General features: G+C 37.5%; 2 protein-coding genes across 2 annotated transcripts; one reads left to right on the top strand and one right to left on the bottom strand.

Moving 5' to 3' along the window:
* top3b (DNA topoisomerase III beta) lies at positions 1–21,596 on the bottom strand. Its single transcript, XM_015013273.2, has 17 exons — positions 21,296–21,596; positions 19,587–19,718; positions 18,230–18,411; positions 17,863–18,059; positions 17,383–17,539; positions 16,935–17,048; positions 15,131–15,221; positions 13,085–13,239; positions 12,823–12,928; positions 12,139–12,285; positions 10,570–10,743; positions 9,999–10,127; positions 9,331–9,480; positions 5,720–5,820; positions 3,709–3,910; positions 1,876–2,063; positions 1–364 (listed from the first exon to the last, which is right to left on the bottom strand). Exons 1-17 carry the CDS (start codon positions 21,363–21,365, stop codon positions 83–85), a joined length of 2,577 nt encoding a protein of 858 aa, XP_014868759.2. The 5' UTR covers positions 21,366–21,596; the 3' UTR covers positions 1–82.
* Positions 21,597–23,469: 1,873 nt separating this feature from the next.
* On the top strand, positions 23,470–25,492 carry LOC148157767 (uncharacterized). The gene is made up of 2 exons (XM_088008506.1): positions 23,470–23,654; positions 25,108–25,492. The coding sequence occupies exons 1-2, from the start codon at positions 23,473–23,475 to the stop codon at positions 25,352–25,354; spliced, it is 429 nt and encodes a 142-aa protein (XP_087864632.1). The 5' UTR covers positions 23,470–23,472; the 3' UTR covers positions 25,355–25,492.
* The last annotated feature ends 802 nt before the right edge of the window (positions 25,493–26,294 follow it).

Below are 26,294 nucleotides of genomic sequence, written 5' to 3'. Positions count from 1 at the left end.
GACGGTAAACTTTGTTTTATTAGATCTTTAAACTCCAGAAACAGGACTTCATATGGCCATGTCCTTTGGTATTCTATGGTTGTTACACAAAGTATGCTGCCAGAGCTGCCATTTTATCTTTGGGTTTTTTAGGGTTGCCACGGCGTCCCCTGCCTCGTCCTCGACCTCCTCGCCTCGCGCCCCCACCTCGGTGCATGGAGTGCCTCATAGTGGCGTGTTTGAGCTCCACCACGTCCTGAAAGACGGGATCACAGAAAACACAGCCGGTGTGTTGGGTCTCGTTGTCAGGAAGTGGAGTGCGGGTCTTGTTGAAGTCCACAGCAACAAGTGAGGCGTCACAAGCATCACAGCTCTCCTGCGCCACCTGAGAAGAGTGAGAGGCCAGAAAACCTGAGGGCAAGTTCACACATAGCCTGACTGTACTGTTTGGTTTAATCCAACCATGTAGCTGAGAACATTAACCAAACAGGTCTGATCTGCAGGTGTAACTACTGGCTACACAGTTTATACCTGCAGAAATCATGTACCACTCCCCTGCTTTTCCCCAATATTGCATTAAGTGATGTCTGACTTTATTAATATTCAATTATGTTTGTTTCAATTGAGGCCAAATTCAAATTCCAACAATATGACAAGTTAACCATACATTTTGAATCCACATTTTGAACTGCTGCCATGTTTGTCTTGATTTAGGACCATATAATACACTTATTAGAAAAAGTCTCATAAAGAAGTGTTAAAACTGGGGAAAAATTAGTTCCAGCAGGATAATCTTTTCGTGAATCATTTTGAAAAAATGTAACTTGATTATATTTATACTGTGAAAAAAATCCCACGTTAAGAACTTATTCATGGTCTCATTCAAATAAATATAACTAAAGCTTTTTGAAAACTTCCTACTTCATTTATATTGTATCTTTTTTAAATTGATAAAAAGTTTTAATGAACTTTTAATCAATGACTGACTGACTAGCCTGACTGAGGACTCATGTTTATATGGCTGCCATACATGGTGAGGCAAATGGTGCAGGAGGCTAAAAAACATAAAGTCCATAAAGGTGACAGCAGTTAGGGGTCACCCAACCCTAAGCTCCACTATAGCCATCAGACACAATCTAAAAGCCCAGCAGATGTTTGGAAGGATTACACTGGAAAAAATCTCCTGTCCTCCAGATGGAAGCATGTGGAGTTTTCTAGATTTGAACCTGGACTCTGTGCTTTCATCAGATGAGAAGTTTGATTTTCAGCCGCAAACACTTCAGGTGGACCTGGTGCCAGAGAATCTCAGACTCACTAAGTATAGTGGAAAATTTGTGATGCTGTGGGCCTGTTTCTCCTACCAGGACATTTAAAATCAGAGACATTGTGTATTGTGACAGACAACTAGAAATAGGTCACTGCTAGGTAAAGATCTCAAAGATGTAGCCAAATCAACACAGAAATGGTTCATCAGAGAGAGATTCTGTCTTCCTCCATGGTCCTCCCAGTTTAATGAACTGAACTCTGTAGAAACCCTGCACTCTGAACCACGTGTGTGTCTGTGTGTGTCTGCTTCAACTTAGCGAAATCTTTCAAGGAGTGCTCTTCTGTAGGCAAAATGAGGCGTACCACAGAAATATAAAGAATTAGGCCACAGCTATTTGATAATAATGGATGTGTCTTAAAGTGGGATTTGTTTCTCAACTGAAAATTAAAGTTAGGATTTTTTTCAAGATTGTTCAGAATGCAGTCATGCTGCTTCAGAATGTATGTTCCATCATTATGCATTGTTAGCAGCTCTGCCAATAAATGAAGTCAACAACATGAGGAGAACATTTAGCAATTATAAACACGAGTCCAATATGGAGGCTGAGTCACCAGACAAGGCTCTCTTACCTGGATTTTGTGTGCATGCTCAAAGAAGTGCACCACTACATTGCACTTGTTGCAAGCCATTCTCCATTTTGGTCCAGATGTGGGATCTAGCACCAAGATGCCACTGTCACACTCCACACACTGACCGATGCCTAGAGAGTTGAGGGAGTGCTGACAGGTTGGATGGGTGCATTCGTTACAGCCCATACCTGGTGTAAACACACATGAAGGTCACATCACTCAGGACTGGTGTGTAGAAAACCAGTCATCACATTATCACCCAGCGTAGCCTATGTAAAGTCCTATCAAACTCTCACACTATCAGATTATAAAGTTCAAGGGCCTCATGTATAAAAGAGTATGCAGTTTTCATACTAAAACTTAATGTATGGACAATTTAGAAAAGTGCGGCACACAAAAAATTTGGATGTGTAAAGCCGTATGTACATACATGCCCACCTTTCCTTTATAAATCCCAATTTGTGGGAAATAGAGCGCAGCTGTGTCACCACCCATAGATACATATGTAAATTAGTAGAAATACCCAGAAGTCTGCCACCAAGTGAAGTAATAACCATGGCAACGTCCTTGTTTGTAGCAGTATAAGTATTTAAAATAATAATAATAATAATTCTATATTTTATTTAAAAGGTGCTTTCAAGACACATAAGGTCATCTTACAAAAATAAAAATAATAAATTTTAAAGAAAAAAAAATCCAAGAGCAAATGCCTGTTTAAACCGCAGGGCGTTCCGCCGGGATTTAAAGACATAAGTTGTACATTTACAGAACAGAGGTGCTTTCTGTCCATACAAGCGCATTCACAAAGTGGGCACCGACACCGGCTGAACTGGCACCGGTACCGGTACCACACGGCTCCTTCTTTAAGTTTTGCTCAGAGATCCAGGATGATCAGTCTGGAAACGCTAATAAACCATCATCAAAATTTCCCAGCAGATCAATATGATCTCTGATCAATCTCCCTCTGAATCCTTCCATTGATGATGTTCTCCATCAGAGCCAAAGCTCCTCAATTACGCGGCTCGCAGCTACTTATATACGTGATAATATACACACCCTAATCACCTTAAAAATAATCAAACCAGTTTGGAGTTCATCTGCTGATCCAACCCTGTTTTCTTTTTTTAGTGAGAATGAAATTACCCTACAGATGGATGCGCTTTGGCGCAGACCGACACGTTACATCTTTATGAGACAAAAACTGAGGAAAAGTACTATTTACATTCGAGTAAGGTTTTCACATCCTTTTATTTTTATTTTCTTTATTTTATGTGTGTGTTAGCTTATTGTCTGAGGACAAATGCGGTTCAGTTTCATTGTTTACATTTAAACAATAAAATATTAAAATCATGAAAAAAACATCGAGTTTGATGCTTCTTGGTCTAAATAACAATGAATGGAGTCATATTTCAGTGTATTTATGTGACTTATAGTGCTTTGCAGTTGTTGTTGTCCACAAAGAAAAGGCGCGTAGCTGCCGCATATTTTCATGGCAGGTCAAAAGTTTGCGTATATTTGTGCAAACTTTCACGCCACGTTCAGTTGTATACATGCCTACTTGTGCATAAAATATGGTGCCGCACATTTTTTGTGCGTACGCACGCTTTATGCATGAGGCCCCTGGTTTTGTCTTTATTCCCTCACTTAGTCCTGATTCTGGTGCCAACTTGCAAACAATCATTACAGACAAAAGGGAAGCCAGCTTTTCAGATCAAATTTTAAAGGTTCATCAGAGATCAGAGATTCTTATGTACTTTAACATATTAAAATGAAAACATGGCATTTCTGGAAACGAACAGCAGAAAAGTGAAGAATGGGAGTAAACAGGAGTACCTTTCTTCATGTCCCTGAAAGGGGGGTGGCTGAAGCAGTAGGGACACAGAGGGTAGCTCTTGCCCCGGGCCCCAGATGTCCACAGCACCAGCTCAAAGTCATCCAGTGGGCAGCGGAGTTCCTTGTACAGCTTGATGGCTCCATTCTGCGGGAGGCTGTAGGTCTCGTCACAGTGGGAGCAGTGGAGCCGGCTAGGCTTGGCCTGCAGGAACAGGAACAGGAACAACTCAGTCACTCTGCTCATACCACCAGTACACACTCAGGTTAGTATTATCACTTCCACACAGCCACCATACTATGATGGATATAATGTCCTGTTCTCTTGAGGGAGTATAAAACTATGGAGTGTTACAGTAAACCTGGTCAACAGTTGCCAGTTGCACCTGGTACTAGTTACACCTGACCAGGTGTCATTTACAATTGATGTTAAATATCATGTCAAATTAAACCCTGACCAGGTACAGAAAATCAATAGCTCATTTGATTTTACATTCTGAGGTCATACAAAGTTTCTAATACAGAAACTGTTACAGAAACTTTTGATGTCTAGTAGCATCATGTGGTTATATATCAGTATGCTAAACATTAAAAAGTACCAGCTGTATGAACTAATATCTCTACAGGCTTTCAGTCAGGAGTTAAACAAAAACACAACTTGTGCTTTATGACCTCATCTGGAGAAAATACCTGCAGCTCATTTGAACTGTTCCATTATTGTGTGAAATTAAGAATATATTATGTTCCTCATAACAATGTTTCCAATGCTTGCTGAGACTCCATCCAACTGATTCAATGATGTATTGGCATGCAAAGAACTCACAACACTTGGAATACAACTGCCAACAAAATAACATTCCAAACTGCCCTGCCTGATGTAAATATTGCTAACAGATTTTGCAGTAACAACACAATTTCCATGCATTATAACCTTGAGTTTGTCTTGTTGCAGTTATTCTTATTAAGTCAAGAAGTGGCTGTTCACACAGAGCCAGGGTGTGGTTCTGCTTAAGATTTCTTCCTGTTTCTGAAGAAAACACAATAAATCCTTGCAGGTCTGAGTGTTGCTGCTGGCTTCTATAAACGCTTTATATATTGCACATATGAAAATTACATCACACCAAGAATGTTGTGGAGGCATAAGTGAGTTTCAGGCTCAGTTCTACTTTTTACATTCCAAATTTATAAAGTGCTAAAAACAAATTAAAATAATTCCTTATTCAATCCTACATACAGGGGTGGAAGGCACAATGGCCTCAAGAGGGGACAACAGGTTTTCAGTGAATCTCATGATTACAAGCAGGTTACTTGATATAATATAATTTGTCAACTTTAGTTACAGAAATAAAACTGTACATAGAAAATTCATTATGTAAACATAGCTTTGTAAAAGCAGAAAAAAGAACACCACCTAATGACATCAGAAACATGAGTAACAACAATAATTTCACTCAGTGCTAACAACAATGACTTCATCAGAGGTTTCTAATAAGGATCAACTGTTACTCCTACTTTAATAACCAACATAACTAAAAAACAAGGGGTCAGATAAAAGTTTAAAGGTGTTCATGTTTTCTCAATCTGAAGGGGGCGCTCAACTCCACAGTGTTGTTTCACTGATGGCTGAAACAAAAATGGCCTCATGTTGTTGTTAATATGATACATAACTGTGTGAAGGATGGAATCACATTTATATTTTGGAGGATCAAACTATCAATCTAGAAACTAGCCAGAGAGGAGCAAAAATCTTGATGCTCATTTCCAAAATTCCACACATGCTAAACCTGATTAATCTGAAAACTATTGCCAGGTCTGCAATACTTTGCCATTCCCATATATCCACCATAACGGCTTCTCCTTGCAGGATCTCTGGGGAGCCATCCTCAGCAGTAATTAGAGATGGCTCCAGCACCTAATTTTTCTGTCCAAAGTTTTCACAGTGGACAGTTCCCAGTCCATCGCAGGACAACACAGAGACACGCAGAACATGGACACTTTCACTAGATCCACTCACCTGGATGTATTTCATGAAGCGGTGGCACTTGCCACAGCGGGAGAGGGGCTTCCCAGTGGCAGCGATGGGGGAGAAGGAGACCTCCATCAGTTCATCCATACCTATACACACACACGCACGCACGCACGCACGCACGCACGCACGCACGCACGCACGCACGCACACACACACACACACACACACACACACACACACACACACACACACAGTCTGGACAGGATCACAACAGAACAACTAGCCTAGCAACAGCTTGCTTTTTCTTACTACAACCAACACGCATTACATAACAACTTGTACTTTATTACTTGATGAACAGTCAGTAAACCTGAAACCAGATATTTACATACACTGTATTATAATACTCAGAACCTCTTGTACATCATAAAATCGACTGACTTTCCTGTTTTAGGTCAGTTAGAATTACAAAGATAATTTCTATTTATGAGTAAATAATGACAGAAAGACATTTCTGAGAATATGTTTTGACTTTAAAACATAAGTTTACATACATTAAGACTACTTTGTCTTCAAACTACTTGGGGAAGTCAATATGATGAAGTCCTGGTTTTCTAGCTTTCTGATCAAAGTATTTGATCCACACCTGTTCATGTATTTTAAGACAACATCTTAAACACACTATGTGCTTATGTGACATCATGGAAGATGAGAATCAACCAAGACATCAGCAATAGGAACATGGAGCTGTAGAGTCAGTCTTGTTTGCATTTTCCAGATTCCGGAAGGTTCCATGACCATATTTTCAAACAACTACATGGAAATATAAATAGTATGGCAATGAGCAGCCAACACACTGTTCGTGGGGGAGATAACCCAAAGTAAAAGTTAGTGACCACATGCAGACGCTGCTGTGAAACAGGTTCTGTATCAACAGAAGCTGAAAGATGGTAAATAAACCATTTCTCCAAAAATAACATAAAAAGTAAGATTGCAAATGCACTCAAGGAAAAATATTTTCACTTTTGGGGAAATGTCCAATTCTGTGAAGAAACAAAAACCTGAACTGTTCAGCCATAATGACAACTGTTAGATCTGGGGGAGAAGGGAGAAGCTCAACCTTAAGAACATCATCCCAACTGTGGGGCTGTTTTACTGCAGAAAGACTGGTGCACTGCTGGTGCTACAGGAAGTCATTCCTGCCTGTAGCCATCAGACTATACAACCCAACTCTGAGTGGGTTCAAAATCAAAGTTTTCTCTGAACTAGAGTAACATTTTTACATGTGCATGATTCTTATTATTGTATTTTATCTTACATTTAGTCTGTGAGGGTTCTACACAGACCAGCCAGAGAGACACTGAATGGATTCCAAAAAATATTCTTAATTTATTACAAAAAGTCCAAAAATAGTTAAAAAATTATGAATTGGGCCCAAAACTGAGGTCAACATAACAAACTACAACTCAGCCAGCAACACAAAGAACTTGAGCACAAAACTGACCTAACAAACAAGACATGAGGGGAATTAAATAGTGGCTGATCAGACCACTGCTGACACACAAGGGGTAATTTTTGTGTCAGCAAGAACTTAAACAAATACTGGTCAACACAATACTATTACAATACTACTAATACTATTTATTTATCTTTAAATAAATAGTATTAGAACTAAACTAACTGCCAAAAACAAGGACCATTAAAGAAATGGTAAAATTAAACTAAAGAAAATCAAATTTCCCCTTCTCCTGGCAAACAAGTGGAATGACCCGCTAAAGAGGTTTGCCAGCCTTATAAGGACAGCAGTTAGCTGGAGCTCTTCTGTGTGACTCCAGCAGCAGCTCCAAAGGAAACTGGTAACTCAAAACAAGAAGAAATTAATTTGTTGCCATCCATCCATCCATTGCATTTAACAAAAATATTAAGAACTGACAGACAAAGTTAACTAAATGTGTGCACTACATATAGTTAACTAAAGAGTCAGGCTAATGAAAACAATTTTAAAAATGAAAATCTAAACTATTCACTAATCAATATGAAAACTAATAAGGATGAACAGAAAATGATTACCATTCAGATCTCTGTGTGACAGTAGGGACAGCTGTCACATAGTCATACTTAACTTACTTACAATATCACATGTATATATATATATATATATATATATATATATATATATATATATATATATATATATATATATATATATATATATATATATATATATATATATATATATATGAGATGTCTGATGTTGTTCCTGGGATCTGTTTGAGCCACTGCTCCAGTTTGGGGGTGACTGCCCCGAGGGCCCCGATGACCACAGGCACCACTGTGGTCTTCACCTTCCAGGCCTTCTCCAGTTCCTCTCTGAGGCCCTGGTATTTCTCCAGTTTCTCGTGCTCCTTTTTCCTGATGTTGTGGTCACTTGGTATTGCTACATCCACCACAACGGCTTTCCTCTGTTCTTTATCCACCACCACAATGTCCGGTTGGTTCGCCATTACCATCTTGTCTGTCTGGATCTGGAAGTCCCACAGGATCTTAGCTCGGTCATTCTCCACCACCTTTGGGGGTGTTCCCCACTTTGATCTCAGGGCTTCCAGTCCATATTCAGCACAGATGTTCCTGTACACTATGCCCGCCACTTGGTTATGTCGTTCCATGTACGCTTTCCCTGCCAGCATCTTGCCCCCTGCTGTTATGTGCTGGACTGTCTCAGGGGCCTCCTTGCACAGCCTACACCTTGGGTCTTGTCTGGTGTGGTAGATCTGAGCCTCTATTGCTCTGGTGTTTAGGGCCTGTTCCTGTGCAGCCAGGATGAGGGCCTCTGTGCTGTCCTTGAGTCCAGCTTTTTCCAGCCATTGGTAGGATTTCCTGATATCAGCCACTTCAGTTATTTGTCAGTGGTACATCCCATGTAGGGGCTTGTCCTCCCATGATGGTTCCTCCAGCACCTCGTCCTCTGTTCCCCATTGCCTGAGACATTCGCTGAGCACATCGTCCATTGAGGCTTTGTCCTTGATGTATTTATGGATCTTGGATGTTTCATCCTGGACAGTGGCTCTCACGTATATATATATATATATATATATATATATATATATATATATATATATATTTTTTTTTTTTTTTAAATAAATTTTATAATCACATATTTTATCATACACCTTAGATGGCTGTAAATGGGTCTTCCTAATGGACAATGACTGTTCATATGGTCAAAGTGTCTTAAGGACAACCAAGTCAATGTTCTGGACTGTCCATCAAGAAGCTCGGATTTCAGGCCCACAGAACATTTGTGAGCAGAGCTGAAAAGGTGTGAGAGAGCGACAAACCTGGCCCAGCTCCAGCAGTTCTGTCAGGAGGAATGGGCCTGAACTCCAGTAAAGTACTGTGAGAAGCTTGAGGAAGGAAAACCAGAACACCTGACACAAGTCATTCAATTTAAAAGGCAGTATTGAGGAAATAAATGCAAACTCAATATTCCGGAAAATAGAAATGATTTGGGTATTCCTAACTGACTTCAAACAGGAAGCATTCAATCTGATGTAAAGTATTTAAGTGTCTCCAATACAGTGATTGTTGCCATCAGATCTCAACTGTCCATGTACTGCTGCATACGGAGATAGTTGCAGGTAGTGTGGTAAACTTACTGGTGATGGAATCAACAAAGTAGTGAAACTTCCTCTTGAAGATCTCCAGTGTGTGTTGCAGCACCTGCTGGTAGTTCGCTTTCCCCTGAGCGATGAGGTTCAGCTGCTTCTCCACAGCGCTGCGGATGGTAGGGAGCACCAGCTCTGCATCTGCACTCCCACACAGACAAAATATGCTTTTTCTAATGTCAACCACTTAAAACAGGGCTGTTCAAAGTGTAGCCTGACCATTAATGGCCCCAGGACTGATTTTATGTGTCTCCTGACCATGATTCAAGAATAATACAGCAAAGGTTGTTGATGCAAATGGACACTTTATTTTTAATTAGAACAAAATTATGACAACTAAATAAAATCTTAGGTTCAATAAAAAGTATTTCCTATGTCTTTCAATAACTACACTTTTTACTTTTTACATTTAATACAAAAAAAAACTATGTCAATTTAGTCACTCAAAAACAGACTTTGGTTCACCCAAACTATTTTTATTAATTTATTAAACTTTGCAAAATAAAGCAAGCATTTTCAAAGAAAGAGTGGCTGCCTTAAAGTCCCAAAATGGATTTTATAAACCTTCAGAACAAGACAGGACATCTGCATCAGTTACCATAGCACTTCGAAACCAAAAGTTTTCATCTGAGAGAGTAAAAGGAATGAAAGAAATGTACCTATTTTGTAGTAGCCATGTACCAAGACAATGCCCAGGTTGGTGGGTTTTAGTCTGCGTCCATTCTCTACTGTCACATAGTTCCTTTGGCAGATGTTGTTGATGTGGACGGGGATGCTGGCATCAGTACCTGAAAGGCCGAGGATACTTTTCAAACTATTATTACATTACGCTTTCAAAAATGTCATCATGGATTTTTTTTAATATAATTTAGTGGGCAACAATTAACATAGTGGAATCTAGTTATGATAATTCTAAAAATACTACCAATAACATTTCCTGAAAATTAGCGGCAAACTGATTGCAGTTTTCTGGTCAATTACAGATCGTTAAAAAGTTTGACCTGAAAAGTTGCTAAATACAACAACATTGTTTCACTGAGTTTTTTAAGGTTCTAAAAGCAGTTTGTCACAAAGTGGGTCCTTCACATTTTACTGTAGTCGAACTAACAACAGGTTTAGTGCCTCTGTTTGACTGTAGACTGCTGTTTGTCTACAGTCAAACAGCTGTTTATCTGTAGGCACTAAAGTGATTTAGTGTCAGAGGGAGAGTCCTGCAGGCAAAGCTTTTACCTATGCCATGTTTCTCCATGAGTGTGATGAGTTCTGCCTCGGTCAGGTAGTGAGGAGGACTCGTCTGCCGCTCTACCAGCTTGATCTCCTCCACTGTAAAAGTGTCTCCACATTCGCAGGCGGGCATCGCTTCCTCCAGAGGAATGCCCTGCCAGGGCATCACTGTGGTGTAACCTGTGGACACATTCCAACCAGAGGAAGAACATCAGTTGTTTCAGCATGTCTTCACTGGATAACGTATTAAAACAAGGTTATTTTGTAACTGCAGAAAACAAAGACAGCAGTATTCCTAAAAGTGAACAAAAAATATGGACAGAATTTCTGACGCAATGAAACTTCATGACCATGTTCTTCTGGTCCTATTTCTCAAATGCAATCATTTTCTCCAATGCAACACCTATTGTTTAGGCACTGCACTGAAATATGAGGTTGCAGTGCTTGATTGATTAGAAATCCATAACTAATCACGCTCTCTGTAACTGTGAAATAGAGAGCAGTTCGCATTGCTAAAGACTGTCTTTTAAATGCCAGAAATGTGCAGTTCTTTGATCAGACATCATAAAGACAGTTTAACAAGCCTAAAGTAACAAGAAAAAAATTGCATTTCCTGTGAAAATGCAGTGTGAATGTTGTACGCTGAATGTTTTTGGTGAAAATTGCAAAAGCATTTGAAGTCAATTGCAGAAGACTTGGGCAAATGTAAGAAATGGGCAGAAGGAGCAGAACAAAGCATAATCTTGCAAAGTGCCTATAGGAAAACTGTTGTAGAGGAGTAAAAACTTTTGAACAATGCAAAAATCCCACCCAAAGTACTAAAAATTGTAGCTTACAAAGCTAAACTGTAAGGTCACAGCAGTTTATAAGGTAAAATTAGCTAAATGGTTAAAACTATCTAAAATACTACTGACAACATCGAGGCTAGTCCTAGCATTTTGACTTTCAGTAAAAAAGTCCATACAGAGTGAAAATACTTGGGTAAAAGCTAAAATTTTTGAGTAGTATGTCATCCTGTCCATTTGTCCTGCTGTTGGAACAAAGGTAGTAGAAGTACAAGTAGAAGCAGCATTATCAGTAAATGTAGCATAGGGTAGATTAACAGCCATATGGTTGTAAAAGAGCCACTGTCCTCACAAGGCTGGTAAATAGAGTGTCGCTTCTGAGTGTGTGAGTTACAGCTGCATGAGGAGCAGACACTGTCAGAGGCCTTTTGCTGGCATTTAAAACATGAAATGTATACAGCATTCTTATTAATTAAATAGAATCAAAGCTTTAGCTTTGGCCTATCATCAGGTACATTTTAAACAACAAATTTTTACCATCATTGTTTTTCTTTCATCTCTGATGAAGAAGAAGAAAGGGGAAAGAAAAAGACAAGATGACAAGCAATTCCATGCAGACCGAAGGTTTACCATGCTACGATGTGTAACAGGCAAAAACATCAGACTTTAGCTCATACCAGATTTCTTCCCACAAAGATGAGACAAGTTTGTTTAAGGAATTAAAAATCCAAGTGTTTAAAGATGATTGCTTTGAACTCCATATTGGAGCAGTGCAGACGCCTGGTTTTACCTGGTGAGATGAGAGTTTTGCCGCTACATGAGAAGGCTTCGGTGCCAATTCTGAAGTCTATAGTGGTTTGTAGGTACTGGCAGTCCTGACTGACAGTAGCAATGAAATGTCGTGTGATGTACTCATACAGGCGCCAGCCATCACTCCCTGCAGGACAGAGGAGAGGAAGAAGCTCTGAGATTCAAAGGACCGAGAACAGATGCATTCCACACTAGTGATATTCAAACTTTGGTATTTGGTATTTGTGTGGGTCACAAATCTTTTATTTTCATAAAAAATGCAAAACATAAATTTATCATTTTATTTTTAACTACTCAACCATATTTCAACCAAATTAATAGTCTGTTTTTCATAGAAAATGGGTCATTAAATTACTATGGACCTAATTTATAAATAGTTGACATTAAAAGAAAGGTTTATGGTTTCTTGAATGTTTAGGTTGAGTATTTTTCATCTATAATATTTCTTTTTAATATCTGATTTTATTTCTCCATTTTCCTGCTTCAAGTCTACAGAAAAGGATCAGAAGAGGTCCTCTAATTCTTCTCTTCTTTTTATTAATTGTTTTTATTTATTTTTTTATTATTTGTCTTTCTTTTCCTTTCAGCCATCATACAGAGTCTTTCCTTTCCTGTCAATAGACTTTTTACCTTTGTGTTTTAAATTGAGGTTTGAGTGACTCACCCAGTTCCCCCTCTGATGCAGAACGCATGGGGGTAATGGGTGGATGGTCTCCTGCATCCTTCCCCTTCCTTGGCTGGTTTATGCCGATTGAAAGAAGCGCTTTTACCTGGTGAAAAGAATTTTTAAACTCTGAATAAAATCATCTAAATATATTCCAATTGCCAAGTCCAAATGCAACACAATGCATGCAATTATGTGTGCACTCATCCTTGAATATGCTAGTCTGACTAATTTTGTATTCTCAGCACCCATTTGGTCCTACCTCTTCTGCCCAGATAGTGTTGTTGATTTGCTGCTTCAAGGTTCCCTTCAGGTCAAAGTTCTCATGGTAGAGGGTGGTCTCAGTACGTGGGTAGCTGATGTAGCCCTGCGTATAGAGGCGCTCTGCAATCTGCATGGTATGCTGGGGACCCATACCTGTAACATCCCATCAGTACATCTGTTCCCAACTAAACCTGCTCGTCCACAAAACTGAGAACTCCACTTTAAAGTTTCTTTAATGTCGTAATGAGAAACAAATATCATAACAACTAAAGTTAAAAGATTACTCAAAAGTAAGAATTTTCAGGGACATGCGCACCACTACCTTGTATATCCAGCAACTCCACAAAGAAAGAGTTTAACTTTTTGCTGAAAGAGCGCTTTAGATATTCTGGGATTTTATTGGACCAAATCTAAAGATTAAATATTGATGGAAAATAGTAGCCAGAAAATTTACATAAAACATATCAAATATCCAGTGTATTAAGTAAAAGGACAATACCCCAACAGCCCCTACCTCTCTACCAAGTGAGGCATTGCTTGTTTTTGTTAAAAATAGGTTTTTTATACACCAACAACTCCGGACAGCATGCTTCTTTGCTTCACTGTTTCCACTCCTGTCAGGCAGATCTCAGTGCGCAGAAAAGGAAGAGGAAGAGTGGAACAGTTTCTGTGGTGCTTATTATATACTCAGTTACAAAATGAAAAAGCCTTGTTCCTACTTGTGCTTCATATCTCTCACATTCAGCTGAGATGGCAATGCTGTTGCCAAGTACTGAATGACACTTCTAGCTCCTCATGCAGTTCAATATAGATTTAGTGAAATCTGGGAGGGGGCGCCAAGTTTAACTGGCCAACCTTAAAAGCAATCAATGATTATAGTTATTTGTTGAGATGTATTTGTGAACAAACAGAGCCCAAACACAAAGATTAAACTCATAGCATAAGATTGTAGTTATGGTAACAAAACAATCAAACTATGCAGATTGTTCTTTGTACTTTTGCATAGTAAACTTCCCAGCTCCTTTAGATGTTTCATTTCAATGTTAATTTAAAATATTTTAATCTGTCTCTGCTGAAACTGCTGCATTGTCATTCTCTGTAAACAAATGTTATAAGGTCTGTGTTAAAATGTTAGGGGCTTCTGAACTCTATAGTTGTGCTTAAGTATTCAGGATTTCCCCCAGTGCATTATAAGCCTGGTTGACCGCCAAGCTTATAATACACTTTTCCGTCCTTTTCAGACATCTCTTATCACATTTACGCCAATGACATTCAATTGTATTTTTCATTCAATCAAGTGACCGCATCATCTGGACAGTTAGCTATCTTCCTCCAATGTTTATCAGACTGTGACCCTGGATGGTTCAAACCCAGTTCAGAAATACCATTTATCATGTGCTGCTTCCAACATGAAGGGTGCTTTATAGACAAAATTAATTGATTAATTGATTAATTGATTAATTGATTGATTGATTGATTGATTGAACTAAAGCAAAGTTTTGTAATAACATAATATAGCCGGTTTGTTAGTTTTGACTTCCAAGGCATAACAAGGCAGTTTATCATAACTCAGTCGAAGTAATGAAATGAACGTGCTGCAGTCTGAGTGTTATTGTTAATGTGTTTCATCCTTTTGGGCAAGGAACGTAAATAAAATGTGTAACGTTTTTAGATTTTAGGACTTTTTCTTTAAAAGTTACTTACTGGACAGTTTTTTGTTTGTCCTGCAGAACCACAGCTAGCTGCTCATTTCAGATGGCTGCTCCTCTCACATATTGGACTAAACCATTGTTCTAACAATAGTGGGGAGGACCTAAAAATTCATCCTTATTTTTTTTTTCTTAAATTTTTTTTTTTTCCTTTTCTCGTTGATATTGTTTAAATAGAAAGTTTCTTTTAATGATTTATTTGGAGGGGGGCAGTTCTAGACTTTTCCTAGATTGGTGGGGTCGTAATCCCCTAGCTCCCCCCTATGGCTTGATGTCAAAGCAAAGCCGTCTAATGTGTATTATGATGACTGATGGTTCAGGAAAACATCACTTACCTAAGGCAGAGCTGGCCACTCTCAGCATCTCCACAGTATTCAAGGCCTGAGGCCTCTGTTTGACCTTTTCTTTTTTACTCACTGACTCCACCTGCATCCAGAAACAACACAAAGATTATTAATACTACCCGTCAAAATCAAACAGGCACTTCAGTCAGAGTAGTCACATCAGGGGCCTCATGCATAAAACATGCGTGCGCACAAAAAATGTGCGGCGCCGTATTTTATGCACAAGTCGGCATGTATAAAAATTAACTTTGCTTCAAAGCTGGCGTAAATATATACACACTTTTTCACTGGCTTGAAAATGTGCAGAAGCTACGCAAATGTTTTCTGTGGACAATATCAAACTACAAAGCGTCAAAACTCACCTAAATACATTGAAGTCTGACTACATTTATTGTTACTTAGACCAAGAAGCACCAAACCCGATGTTTTTTTCATGGTTTTAATATTTTATTGTTTAAACGTAAATGATTAAACTGAACCCCATTTATCCTCAGACAATAAGCTAACACGCACACAAAATAAAGAAAATAAAAATAAAAGGACATGAAAACTTCACTCAAATGTAAAAAATACATTTCCTCAGTTTTTGTCTCATGAAGATGCAACACATTGGTCTGTGTGCTGAAGCACATGAAATGCATCTATGGGGTAATTTATTCTCACTTATATGAAGAAAACAGGTTTGATCAGCAGATTAACTCCAAACAGGTTTGATTATTTTAAGGTGATCAAGGTGTGTAAGACAATCACATGTACATAAGTAGCTGCACAAAGGGGCACACCTTTGCTCTGTGCCACAATTACGCAGCACAATGTAATTGTGGCAGAGAGCTTTGGCTCTGGTGGAGAACATCATCAATGGAAGGATTCAGAGGGAGATTGATCAGAGATCATATTGATCTGCTGGGAAATGTTGATGATGGTTTATTAGCGTTTAAATTGCCTGGACTGATCATCGTGGGGCTCTGAGCAAAACCTAAAGAAGGAGCCGTGCGGTACCGGTACCGGTACAACTGCAGTCATCCTTCAGTCGAATGTGAATGCACCTTATGGACATAAAGCATCTTTATTCTGTAAATGTACAATATGCACATGATTCCACTATTTAGAATAAACGTCCACATCCCCACTCAAAGGACTCTCTGACACGCTGTCATTCTTTAAATCTGTGCTGGATACTCTGCTGTTCAAACAGGCATTTGTGTGATCTCTTTATTTATTATTATTATTTTTTAAATTTTGATTATTTTTTTATTTTTTTTTTCTTTAAAATGTATTATTTTTGTTTTTGTGAGGTGACCTTGTGCCCAGAAAGCACATTTTACATAAAATACAGAATTATTATTATTATGAAATACTTACGCTGCTACAAACAAGGACATTGCCATGGTTACTGCTTCACGTGATGGCAGACTTCCGGGTATTTATACTAATTTACATATGTATTTAAGGGTGGCAACAGGGCGGACCAGCAGCTGTGCTCTATTTCCTGCAAATTAGGATTTATAAAGGAAAGGTGCGCAGCCACCTGCATGTGCACAGCTTTATGCATCTGATTTTTTTTTGTGCACCACACTTTTCTAAATTTTTCCGTATGCCAAGTTTTCATGTGAAAACTGTGCACTCTTTTATGCCTGAGGACCCAGATGATTTTCAGCTAATCAGCTTCAAAAAGTTTTATCTATCACATGTATTGTTGCTCCACACAAAGCTGAAATATAATAACACCTCCTGATAACTGACAGGAATGATCCAAACACCAATGTACTCAGGATGGTTATGTTCTGAATCTTACCTGGGCTTCTTTGGAAATCTTGGCCAGATTGACAAACATCTGCCCCACCTCCCTGTCAAAGACCCTGACCCTGTTCCAGTCCAGAGTCAGAGGGGTGTCCTTCCCTTTGAACACCTGACCGACAAACAGCAGGTTCAGCATCCTTGGCTCAGAATAAGGCAACAGTTCAGCACAGAGCTACGCCATGTAAAGAGTTACACCACTGCAAACAATGTGCAAAAAGAGATCTGACCGCAAAGAAGTCTGGGAAAACAACTTCCCAGACTTCTTGGGAAGTGTGGCTGTCTGCAGATATATTTTAACCAGAGCCGTTCCTTACTCACATAAAACACAAGACGGCTGCTGGCAAAGTACTAAACATGAACCATTAAATGTGTAGAACCCACACTAAGTAGTAATGACTGATCTATTTGGCAAGAACTTAAACTCAAAAAGGGATTCTTGGTACCTTTGCCTGCAGAACCCAGTATGTTTCAGGTTTGAAGGACTGAATCTTATCATGGCGCTCCACACAGAAACCAAGTGTTGGGGTTTGACAAGGTCCAAAAGAGATCAGGGAAGAGTCTAAATTCCCATATTTGCCCTGGAAGTACTTTGTCTGGAATCTGGAAAAAAAAAAAAAACTGGTTAAGATTCAGTATGAAGATCAGACAGGACTTGTACTGATTAGAAAATAATTTTATAATTAACAGATACAATTAGTTGTTGGTTAGAACAACGAATTAAGGCACTATATGCCTGGAAAATACATGATACTGAAATACTATATGAAATGTCATAATGTCAGCTTGATTGTACTTTTATAGAACACATATAATTAGAAAATAATTTTATAATTTCTAAATATGATCAGAACTTTAAAAGTTAATTGAAAACAGACAAACTGGCGGAAGAAGCCAGCTGTATGAGGCTGGAGGTGGAAGCATACCGTGTGAAGGCGCAGCCGATTCGCAGGTCCAACTCCTGACGAGCATCCACCGACAGCGCTTCGTTCCTATTGGGTTCTCCCAGCCGGTTCATGGCGTTCCAGATGTCTGTGTCGGTTATGGAACTGAATTTGGCCCGGAACACACTCTGATCCCTGACAATGCCTTTATTCAGGACTGGCTGGATGGCATCCAGAACCTGCAGGTGAAAGGTTTCCTTTAACAATGGCAACAGGTTCAACGTCCTAATTAACATACTTGTACATACTTGTCAGCTCAGTCTATGTCAAATATATTAGTGAATATGTTTTCAACCTCAATTAAAATATGTATTTTCTGTGGAGACTTGGTATCCATGAGGAAAGCTACCTCAAAACAGATGTTCTCGCCTTCTTTATCACAGTCCAGCCATAAAACCACATAGTCACAGCCTCTAGCTTCAACCTGGAGAAACTTCACCATACTGAGTTTAGGATTGGCCTCCTTCTTTTCTGTTGGAGCTTTGCTGAACAGCTCTGCAGGATCTACTTTGTCCCAGTTGTTGTATTTTCCTAGAAAGAGAAAAATATGCACTGAGATACTGATTCCACTAGACTTTTTTTTTTCTTGCAAAAAAAAATACTTATTTTAAAAAGAAGTCGTACAAACATTTTAGGGACCACAAGGAGTTGGTGTTTAACCTAAAAATAATAAAGAACTTAAAAGCTTGTAAACATTACATTTTGTTTTATTTTATTTTCCCTATGAATATGAATATTTCACATAACAAATATAAGAAATGAATGTAAAGGAACAGAAAGAAGTATTAACTTATATCTTCCTCCATTCACAAAGAAATTCACAAGAAGAATTAAACTCGGCTAGCATGACATCGAGATACATAATTGCAATAATATTGTAACAGTAATATCAATGGCGTTTAACTAACATCTTTCTGACTCTTTTTATCAGTTGTGGGCATAAACAGCAGTTAGGGTCCATTCAACTGGCAAAATATATAATGTTAATATGCACAGAATAAATGAATTACATGTAAAATATGTAATCCAGCTAAGTGTGCATCAAAGCAGTCCTTTGCATTGTAAGATTACATACACTGATGTTGAAAAGATGACTGCAGAGTCATATTTTCTGCAGCTCTACAGATAAATTTCTCCACTATTTTTGAATTACATTACAAGAAGTCAGCCTGCAGGGAAAAGAGATAAACTGCAGGCACCACAAACTGTATAGTTACAAGTTTAACTCCAATATTCATAATATGCATTTAAATGATTTAATAAAAAAAAGAAAGCTCTTTTTTAGAATATAATCTGATTTAGAACATAATCTGATTTATCTCTAACCGCTAATTTCCATCTTCTTCTCCCTGTCATGACTCAAGAATTGCTGAATCAACAAACTGACTGGATTACAAAAGCAGTTACTTAAAAAGAGGGGGGAAAGCACAATTTACTCACTACAAAAAATAAACAAAATCAAAAGAAAAAAAAATAAACAGAATTTTCTTTTCAAAGAAATATTCTGAAACAAAATCATAAACCTTTAATTCTCTGCTTCCCTTACTATGAGATGTAGCCTGAGCACTTGTATTCTGTAAAGAGTTCAAATGATTCCATTTAATTGTATTTTTTTTTAAAGAAGATGACATTTATGTTCTCCAAGCAACAAAATACTATCAAGACTAAGATGAAGAAAGAGCAGGATCCAATATGAGAACACCCACCAATAAAGTCCAGACTCATCACATGACCACAAACAGAGGTCATCTTAAAGCGGACGGTCTGGCTTTGAAAACTGCCGTTGTATTCATGCACTGAGCATGCTCCATTGAGCCCTTTCCGACTGGTGCAGCTTCCTGAAAGAGAAGAACAACACAACAGCAGAGGCAGACTAATTATTCAGGCAGCAGATTCATCCAGTTGACATTTGGTTTTTAATAATAATTGCCATCTGTTACACAGGGTTGGCACAACTGGTGAGCAGCTCTGTGTTGTTCTCACTGGTCAACTTCTCATGAAGTAAATTCCAAAACAATGTTAATGCAACAGCTTAGACGGACGAAATTATGAAAGGTTCTAGATACTTGTCGATTCGTACCCAAATCCTCCAGCTGACTGGAGGTTTGGGAAACTGAGCAGGGATTTCATTTTTCAGCATTTTTCAGTGAGTCCAAAACTAAATCCAACAGAAAACCTGAGGGGTCACCTGAAGTGGACTGTGGACAAGAGATATGTGTACCATGCCAAGATATGGAATGCTGACTGACTCAATGTTGAAATTAAATAAAAGAAGTGTATAAATAATCTATATATAACAGGCATATAACGCTATCATTGTGGGGAAATTACACTGACCACACACACATATCTTTGTCTCTCAGTACAAGTCATCAGAAAGGGAGTGATGGACCTGATTTCCCTCTGAATTTTCTTTAAAATAGGCTTTGTCACAATCACAAACCAAGGTATTTGATGACAGTCTATTTAGAAATTATGAACTTTTAGAACTTACATTATGGGCTGCCATTTCTAACTGTTTCAGGTTCATTTTTCAAATATTTTCACCATGTTTTTCATTCATTGATAAACGTCACAGTTTCAAGCTAAATAATTATAGATATTTAGCTAGCTTATTGCTAAATATTTAGCCTGGAGCTAGCTCTTTAGTTTGCAAAATGCTTAGATAACAAACTAATAATTTAGCTTGCTGACTATTAAAGTTGAAATTGTGATATTTATAAATGAAATAATATGGTGAAAATATAAATCTAATTTTTTCTTCTCGTGAACGGTAAATAAGCCAAATTATTGTTTATTGCCGCTAAGTTTTTATTTGTATATATTTTAAAAATAGCACCCAAGCTAATACTAAATATTTCGATTAAAAATATATGTTTTTAGAAATTATTCAGTAGAATTATATTCTAAACTTGCATATGGACCTCCAGACCACAGATGTTTGAAGTTAGTTTAGTTACAATGAATATTTTCTTCAGTTCAGTTTAACATTTAAGCATACAGCAAATGATGTTAAAAGTAATTTTTTTGTTAACACTGTTGCTGTATGATACTGGTTTCAACCGCATATGCAATCATATTCAATAAATCTGAATATGCATTCAGATTAGGCTTCTTGGGTTAAAAGTATACCTTCTGAAAATTAAAACCTTCAAGCAGATATTAAACATTTTTTTCATTAAGTCCACGTTTTTGTTTACAAATATGTTGAATAATGTAATATTTTAATTTTAATGTCATATTTTCATCAACTGTAAACAGAAAATCATCATAAATAACAGTAATAAAGGATTGAACAGTTCAGCCTGAGTAATTACTTACCTAATTATTTTTTCATTAAGTGCAATATATTAACTTTTTATTAATATTGTAATAAATATGACTGTGTAAACGTAAGGAATTAATTCCGATTTACCTTTGGAGAGAATTTTGGCGATCGACTGGGCCAAAGAAGGCTTCTCTGCTACCATCAGAACGGTTCTCATTCTGAATGATTAGAAAAGAGCTGCTCCTCTAAAAAAATTCTGTCTTGGCCGTTAAATACTAACACTTTGGAAGAAATAGGCACTCGGCGAAACTACTTAGCCAGAGGCAGCAAAGAAAGAATACTTTACAGCCTAGAAATCGTTTAAACCTTTAATAAAATATAGTCATACAGCATAGTAAAGTCACTTGCTAAAGGAAAAGCTTGTTTATTTGCGTTTACTTCCTTCTTCCTTTGTGATTTATTGGCGGATGGCAACCAACTTAAGCGGCATTTACCGCCATCTACCGGCTTGGAGTGTGCTCATCAATGATACACAGAGCGAATTTAGTAATACACACCTAATGGCGTGCATTGTGCAAATTCACACACACACACACACACACACACACACACACACACACACACACACACACACACACACACACACACACACACACACACACATATGCACATGCATACACATACATATACTTTTAAATACCATTAAATAAGCTGGTAATTTTTTTATCTAATTTATTTATTTCTAATAGATTTTGTTCCATTTCCTAAAATATTTATAGGAAATCGTTTTTATTTTAAACTTCTACATTTATTTGTACTCCTGGCAGAGTTTGCTTCAATGTCATCTGCTTCCGTCTTGCATTTACTTTCAGTGCCGTGTGTTACATATAAACAGACAGATAGAGGAAGTCGAAGGGATCATATGAAAGCCCACATTTGCGGACATCCACAGAGAAAGGGGAAATTGAGTTTTTTGTAACGTTGTTGCAACACATAAATCATTGACCATGGAATTCTTTCTTGTATTTTTTCCACTGCTATAGCCTTCCTCTTTACTTGACCAGTTTCTGCAAATGAGCCCAAACATTGGGCTCATTTGCCATTTGCAGGCTACTACTACTACAGTAGTAGTAGCCTGCAGCTACTACTACTGTACCACTGTGCGTACCTTGACATTTTCCTTTTAGTAATATCAAAGTCTGTGTATGTTTTGTGTATGTTTATGTGTGAATGTGTACATGTCCATTATAAATTAAATTTGAAGCTATATAGAACTGAACAATCTGATGACTCACAAGTGAACACTTGATAGGAGGTTGAAATACTGTTGAATGAAGGGGACTCCACATAGTTACATGGCCTCATCAGCATATGCTTCAATAACTTTAATTAGCATAAAGGTACACCATCAAGGCTGAATGCTAATAACAGAAAAAGCCCAATGATAGTGACTAATATGTCGTTACATCTTGTCCTAAGTTTTGGAACATGTAAAGTCCTGCCTACTTGTTCTCATCAATACCTTGACCAATCTGATTAGATTTGGAGCAATAATGACAAGACCATGGCATATAAATAGAGGAAGGTCCAGGCACAGGTTCCAAGCTGGTGCCAGGCATAAGGACAAAGCCAACAACTGATAAAGATCTGAAAGAAACAGAAGTCGGGCTTACATCATGGAAAAATTTCAGGTAAGAAATGTACCTGTTTGAGAATTGTAATTATAATGATTTCACATTAGTATCCAATAAAAATTACTAGACAAGTAAATTAAATAACATGAATTCAAATGTTCTGTCTTTTAAGACAAATTGCAGTTGTGACATGTGGAAATAGGAACCCCACAGCAGATCATTCCAGTTTCATTTGTTCTGTAGCACATTTTGTTTTTTCATGAATTATTAGTAAAATGTTCTAGAAAACATGGAAATCTTTTTTTGAACTCCTTTTTAGACTGCTGTGTAAGTGAAAGCATGTTGGTTGTCATTTCCAGATGAGGAGTTGGAGCCATTACCTCTGGGTAAGAGGTATCCTCCAGAGCCTGATTGGCCCTCTCTGCCAGTCAGTTGATTAGAGCATGAAACTTATCTTGGCAGCATTACATACAGTTTATAAATGAGTTCAAAGTAAAACCGACATGATCAACATTTATAGATCGTTTGTCACAAATCAAATACTGGGGTGGTTTGTTACTTAATAGGTCATTTTACTGATGCTACTGGGGTGCTGGAGCCTAATTAATTTGTCACGTGTTGAAATTTGATGTGGTTACTGTTTTCTTCCTTTGGAATTCATACAGTCATACAGTCTTGGTTGTTGTGTATATGCAACAGCTGTGTATCTTCCTGCTGTGCCTGCTGATCCTCCACCAGTGTGTGGCCATGCCACTGAGCAACCAGTGTGTTGGAGAAACATTGTGCACCTACACCTTGAAAGACAACTACAACCAGATGACTATCCTTCCCGAAGATATCAATACACGCAGCCTTGCAACCTGGGTTTACCAGTGAGTGTGTTTTTACAGTGTATTATCTTTTGTTGAGTTGTGGAAGAAGCTATAATCCCCAGAAATGTAAAAATGTTTACTGAAGCCTGAAGAATCTGAGTACACTTGGCAACTGTTTTTTCTGCCTCTGAAACAATGAATTCCAAATAGTTTGGAACCCTTCCCAATTTGGCAGGCATTAAATATTGCTTCTGTATTTACTAAAAACCACAGATGACTTGGTTTTACGTGTGAAATGATATTGCATAATTTTTACAATTTGAAATGTTGAATTTGCTTAACTAAGTTATGTCAGCTGGTTTCACTAAACCTAGTTAATTCAATGTAAAGAGTATTACACATTTACTTTCAACTTAATCATTAAAGTAAAGACAAATAGATTCAGTTCAGTAAATCCAGACTTAAGTTTGTTCAATTTAATGCTGTGAAGTTAAATTTACTAGATGCTAATAGAATCTACTTCTGCCAGTTTAGTTCAATTTATTCAACATTGTTGAGTTCTTGAACTTTGTTGACAGAACTTCATATTCTCATGTTCAAGTTAAATAACTAGTTTAGTGGAACCAGTTGACATAACTGAGTTAAGTAATTGAAACATTAAAAATGTCTATGTTTCAAAGGATTAATTAAACAAATCTAGCAAATTTTACCCACTAAACTTTATTTTGAAAAGTTAGATTTAAGAACAGTAAAGTCAAACATGGCAGTTTTTATACAAAAACTAAAAAGGTCAAGCAGTCATAGTTTGTTCACTTTTTTCAGTAAAACAAACAGTTATTTGCAAGGTTATTCAAATTACTATTTAAAATTATGTTTTAAATATGCTCAACACAAGCGGGTTTCATTGTATTTACAAAACATGATATTTTAAAACAAGTAATGGTAAGTGATTAGATCAAATGTAATCTTTCACTTTAAATCTAATAGGTATTTATGCAAATGAATATTGTCCCTTCTCTTCCGTATTGCATCACCCCAGTTGGGCAAACCTAACTTACTATGACACTTTTACACCAAAACTAGTGGGGTGCTGCTAGCATGAACTGTAAAAATTAGGGTAGAAAATGGAGTCTGAGAGGTGAAAAGCAGAAGTAAAAAGATAAAATAAAATATTTGCTTGGATTCTGATGACATTTTATGCTCCACAGTACACAATTCTTCTCTTTATGCCGCCTTGAGAAGTGGAGCAGATTATTATTTTTTGTGTTTATGTCATGTGACATGACTTTAGAATATAATGTCCACATTACAATGCATGTAAAATTTTAGAAATGATCACATTTGACTCATGATTTTCAATTGCTTAGGCCTTAAACTATAACAATAAAAGATGAGATAAGACGTATCTGATCTCATCTGACACTGTTTTTATGCAAATTGAAGTTACCTGGCAAAGAGCTTTCATAGGATGAAAAAATATTTTGTGCTCTCCTTGTTTTTATTCTGTCAACAGAGACAAAATTGACTTAAACCGAGAACCTCAGGTGATCCGTGAGGCCAGGTGCCAGGATAACCACTTTGGCGGGAGGTGCAACAGTGCCTTGGGACTAGAGGTCATCCCCGTTACCTTTAGGATGCCTGTTCTGAGGAAAAACTTGGCATGCTTCCCCCTACCCAGCTACTCTGTAGAATTTGAGGACATTACTGTCGCATGCATATGTGCCTCAGCCCGCACACAGGAAGAAATAGCACAGGGTTGAAGTCAGACGTCTGGAAATCTTTATTTAGTCAAAAAAGATGTGGCATCTGTGATTAGTGAGAACTATCTCTTCTAAACCATTGTGTTCATCAGTAAGACAGTAAACATTCAGTAGATATCTGCAAATTAATTAGCTCTGTAAATGTTAGATTCATCTGCATCATTATTGTTGTATTGAACAAGTTGTTTTAATAACAGTTAGGTCACAGCATAAATATGCATAAAAACAACAATATACTAGTTAATAAAATGCTAAACAGTTGATGTGGAGTGAAACTCGTATTTATTTGACAGAATGATATATTTCAAGAGTTTGTTTTTGTTCATTTCGATTATAATGGATTAGACCTGGTGGTGAGACTCGATGAAGATTCTTCTTCAAGTTAATTGCAGGGTCTGTAAATGATTAATCGCATTTTGGTTAACAACTGTAAGTAAAGCAACATTTTAAATTAATAAAACTTTTTTTATTGATGTTAGAAATAAATGAGCTGAATAATGAGCTCAACAAAATAGATATCTCCTGTTTTGAATCTGATATTCAGGTTATTTGACCATCAGACATGCTGCAAAGTGTTATTTAGTCACTCATCTGTGAGTGTTTCAGAAATTCCTCATCAATCATGGAACTTCTTTGAACAAATCTGTTTTTAGAAATGCTTAGCACTGAGATTATATTGAGATGATGTTGTAGATTTGAATAGCTTAAGTGATTGAGCCTTAATTAGAGCTAATGAAAACGTAAAATTCAGTGTATTGGAAAACTGCATTATTACATTAGAACAATAAATAACAGATTTTTAAAACCGAAACATGCACTAATATCCCATTCTACTACACAGTAGTTGCACTCATGACCCATTCAGGTCTTCTTTTATATTAATCATATTACCAAAGCAGCGTGGCACGGAGCATGGGGCTCCAAACACACTACAGCAGCA

This window comes from Poecilia mexicana, unplaced genomic scaffold, assembly GCF_051168715.1.
Source record: "Poecilia mexicana isolate PSO_F unplaced genomic scaffold, ASM5116871v1 scaffold_9, whole genome shotgun sequence".
Taxonomy (NCBI): domain Eukaryota; kingdom Metazoa; phylum Chordata; class Actinopteri; order Cyprinodontiformes; family Poeciliidae; genus Poecilia; species Poecilia mexicana.
This window is presented reverse-complemented; position numbering and strand designations above follow the sequence as displayed.

Coding starts and splice junctions, on each gene's coding strand:
- top3b (XM_015013273.2), bottom strand. CDS start 21,365: ATGAGAACCGTTCTGATGGTAGCAGAGAAGCCTTCTTTGGCCCAGTCG. Junction 12,929..13,084: donor ACACTATCTGGGCAGAAGAG/GTAGGACCAAAT, acceptor TCTTTTCACCAG/GTAAAAGCGCTTCTTTCAAT. Junction 10,744..12,138: donor CAAAACTCTCATCTCACCAG/GTAAAACCAGGC, acceptor ATGTGTCCACAG/GTTACACCACAGTGATGCCC.
- LOC148157767 (XM_088008506.1), top strand. CDS start 23,473: ATGCAACAGCTGTGTATCTTCCTGCTGTGCCTGCTGATCCTCCACCAG. Junction 23,655..25,107: donor CTTGCAACCTGGGTTTACCA/GTGAGTGTGTTT, acceptor TTCTGTCAACAG/AGACAAAATTGACTTAAACC.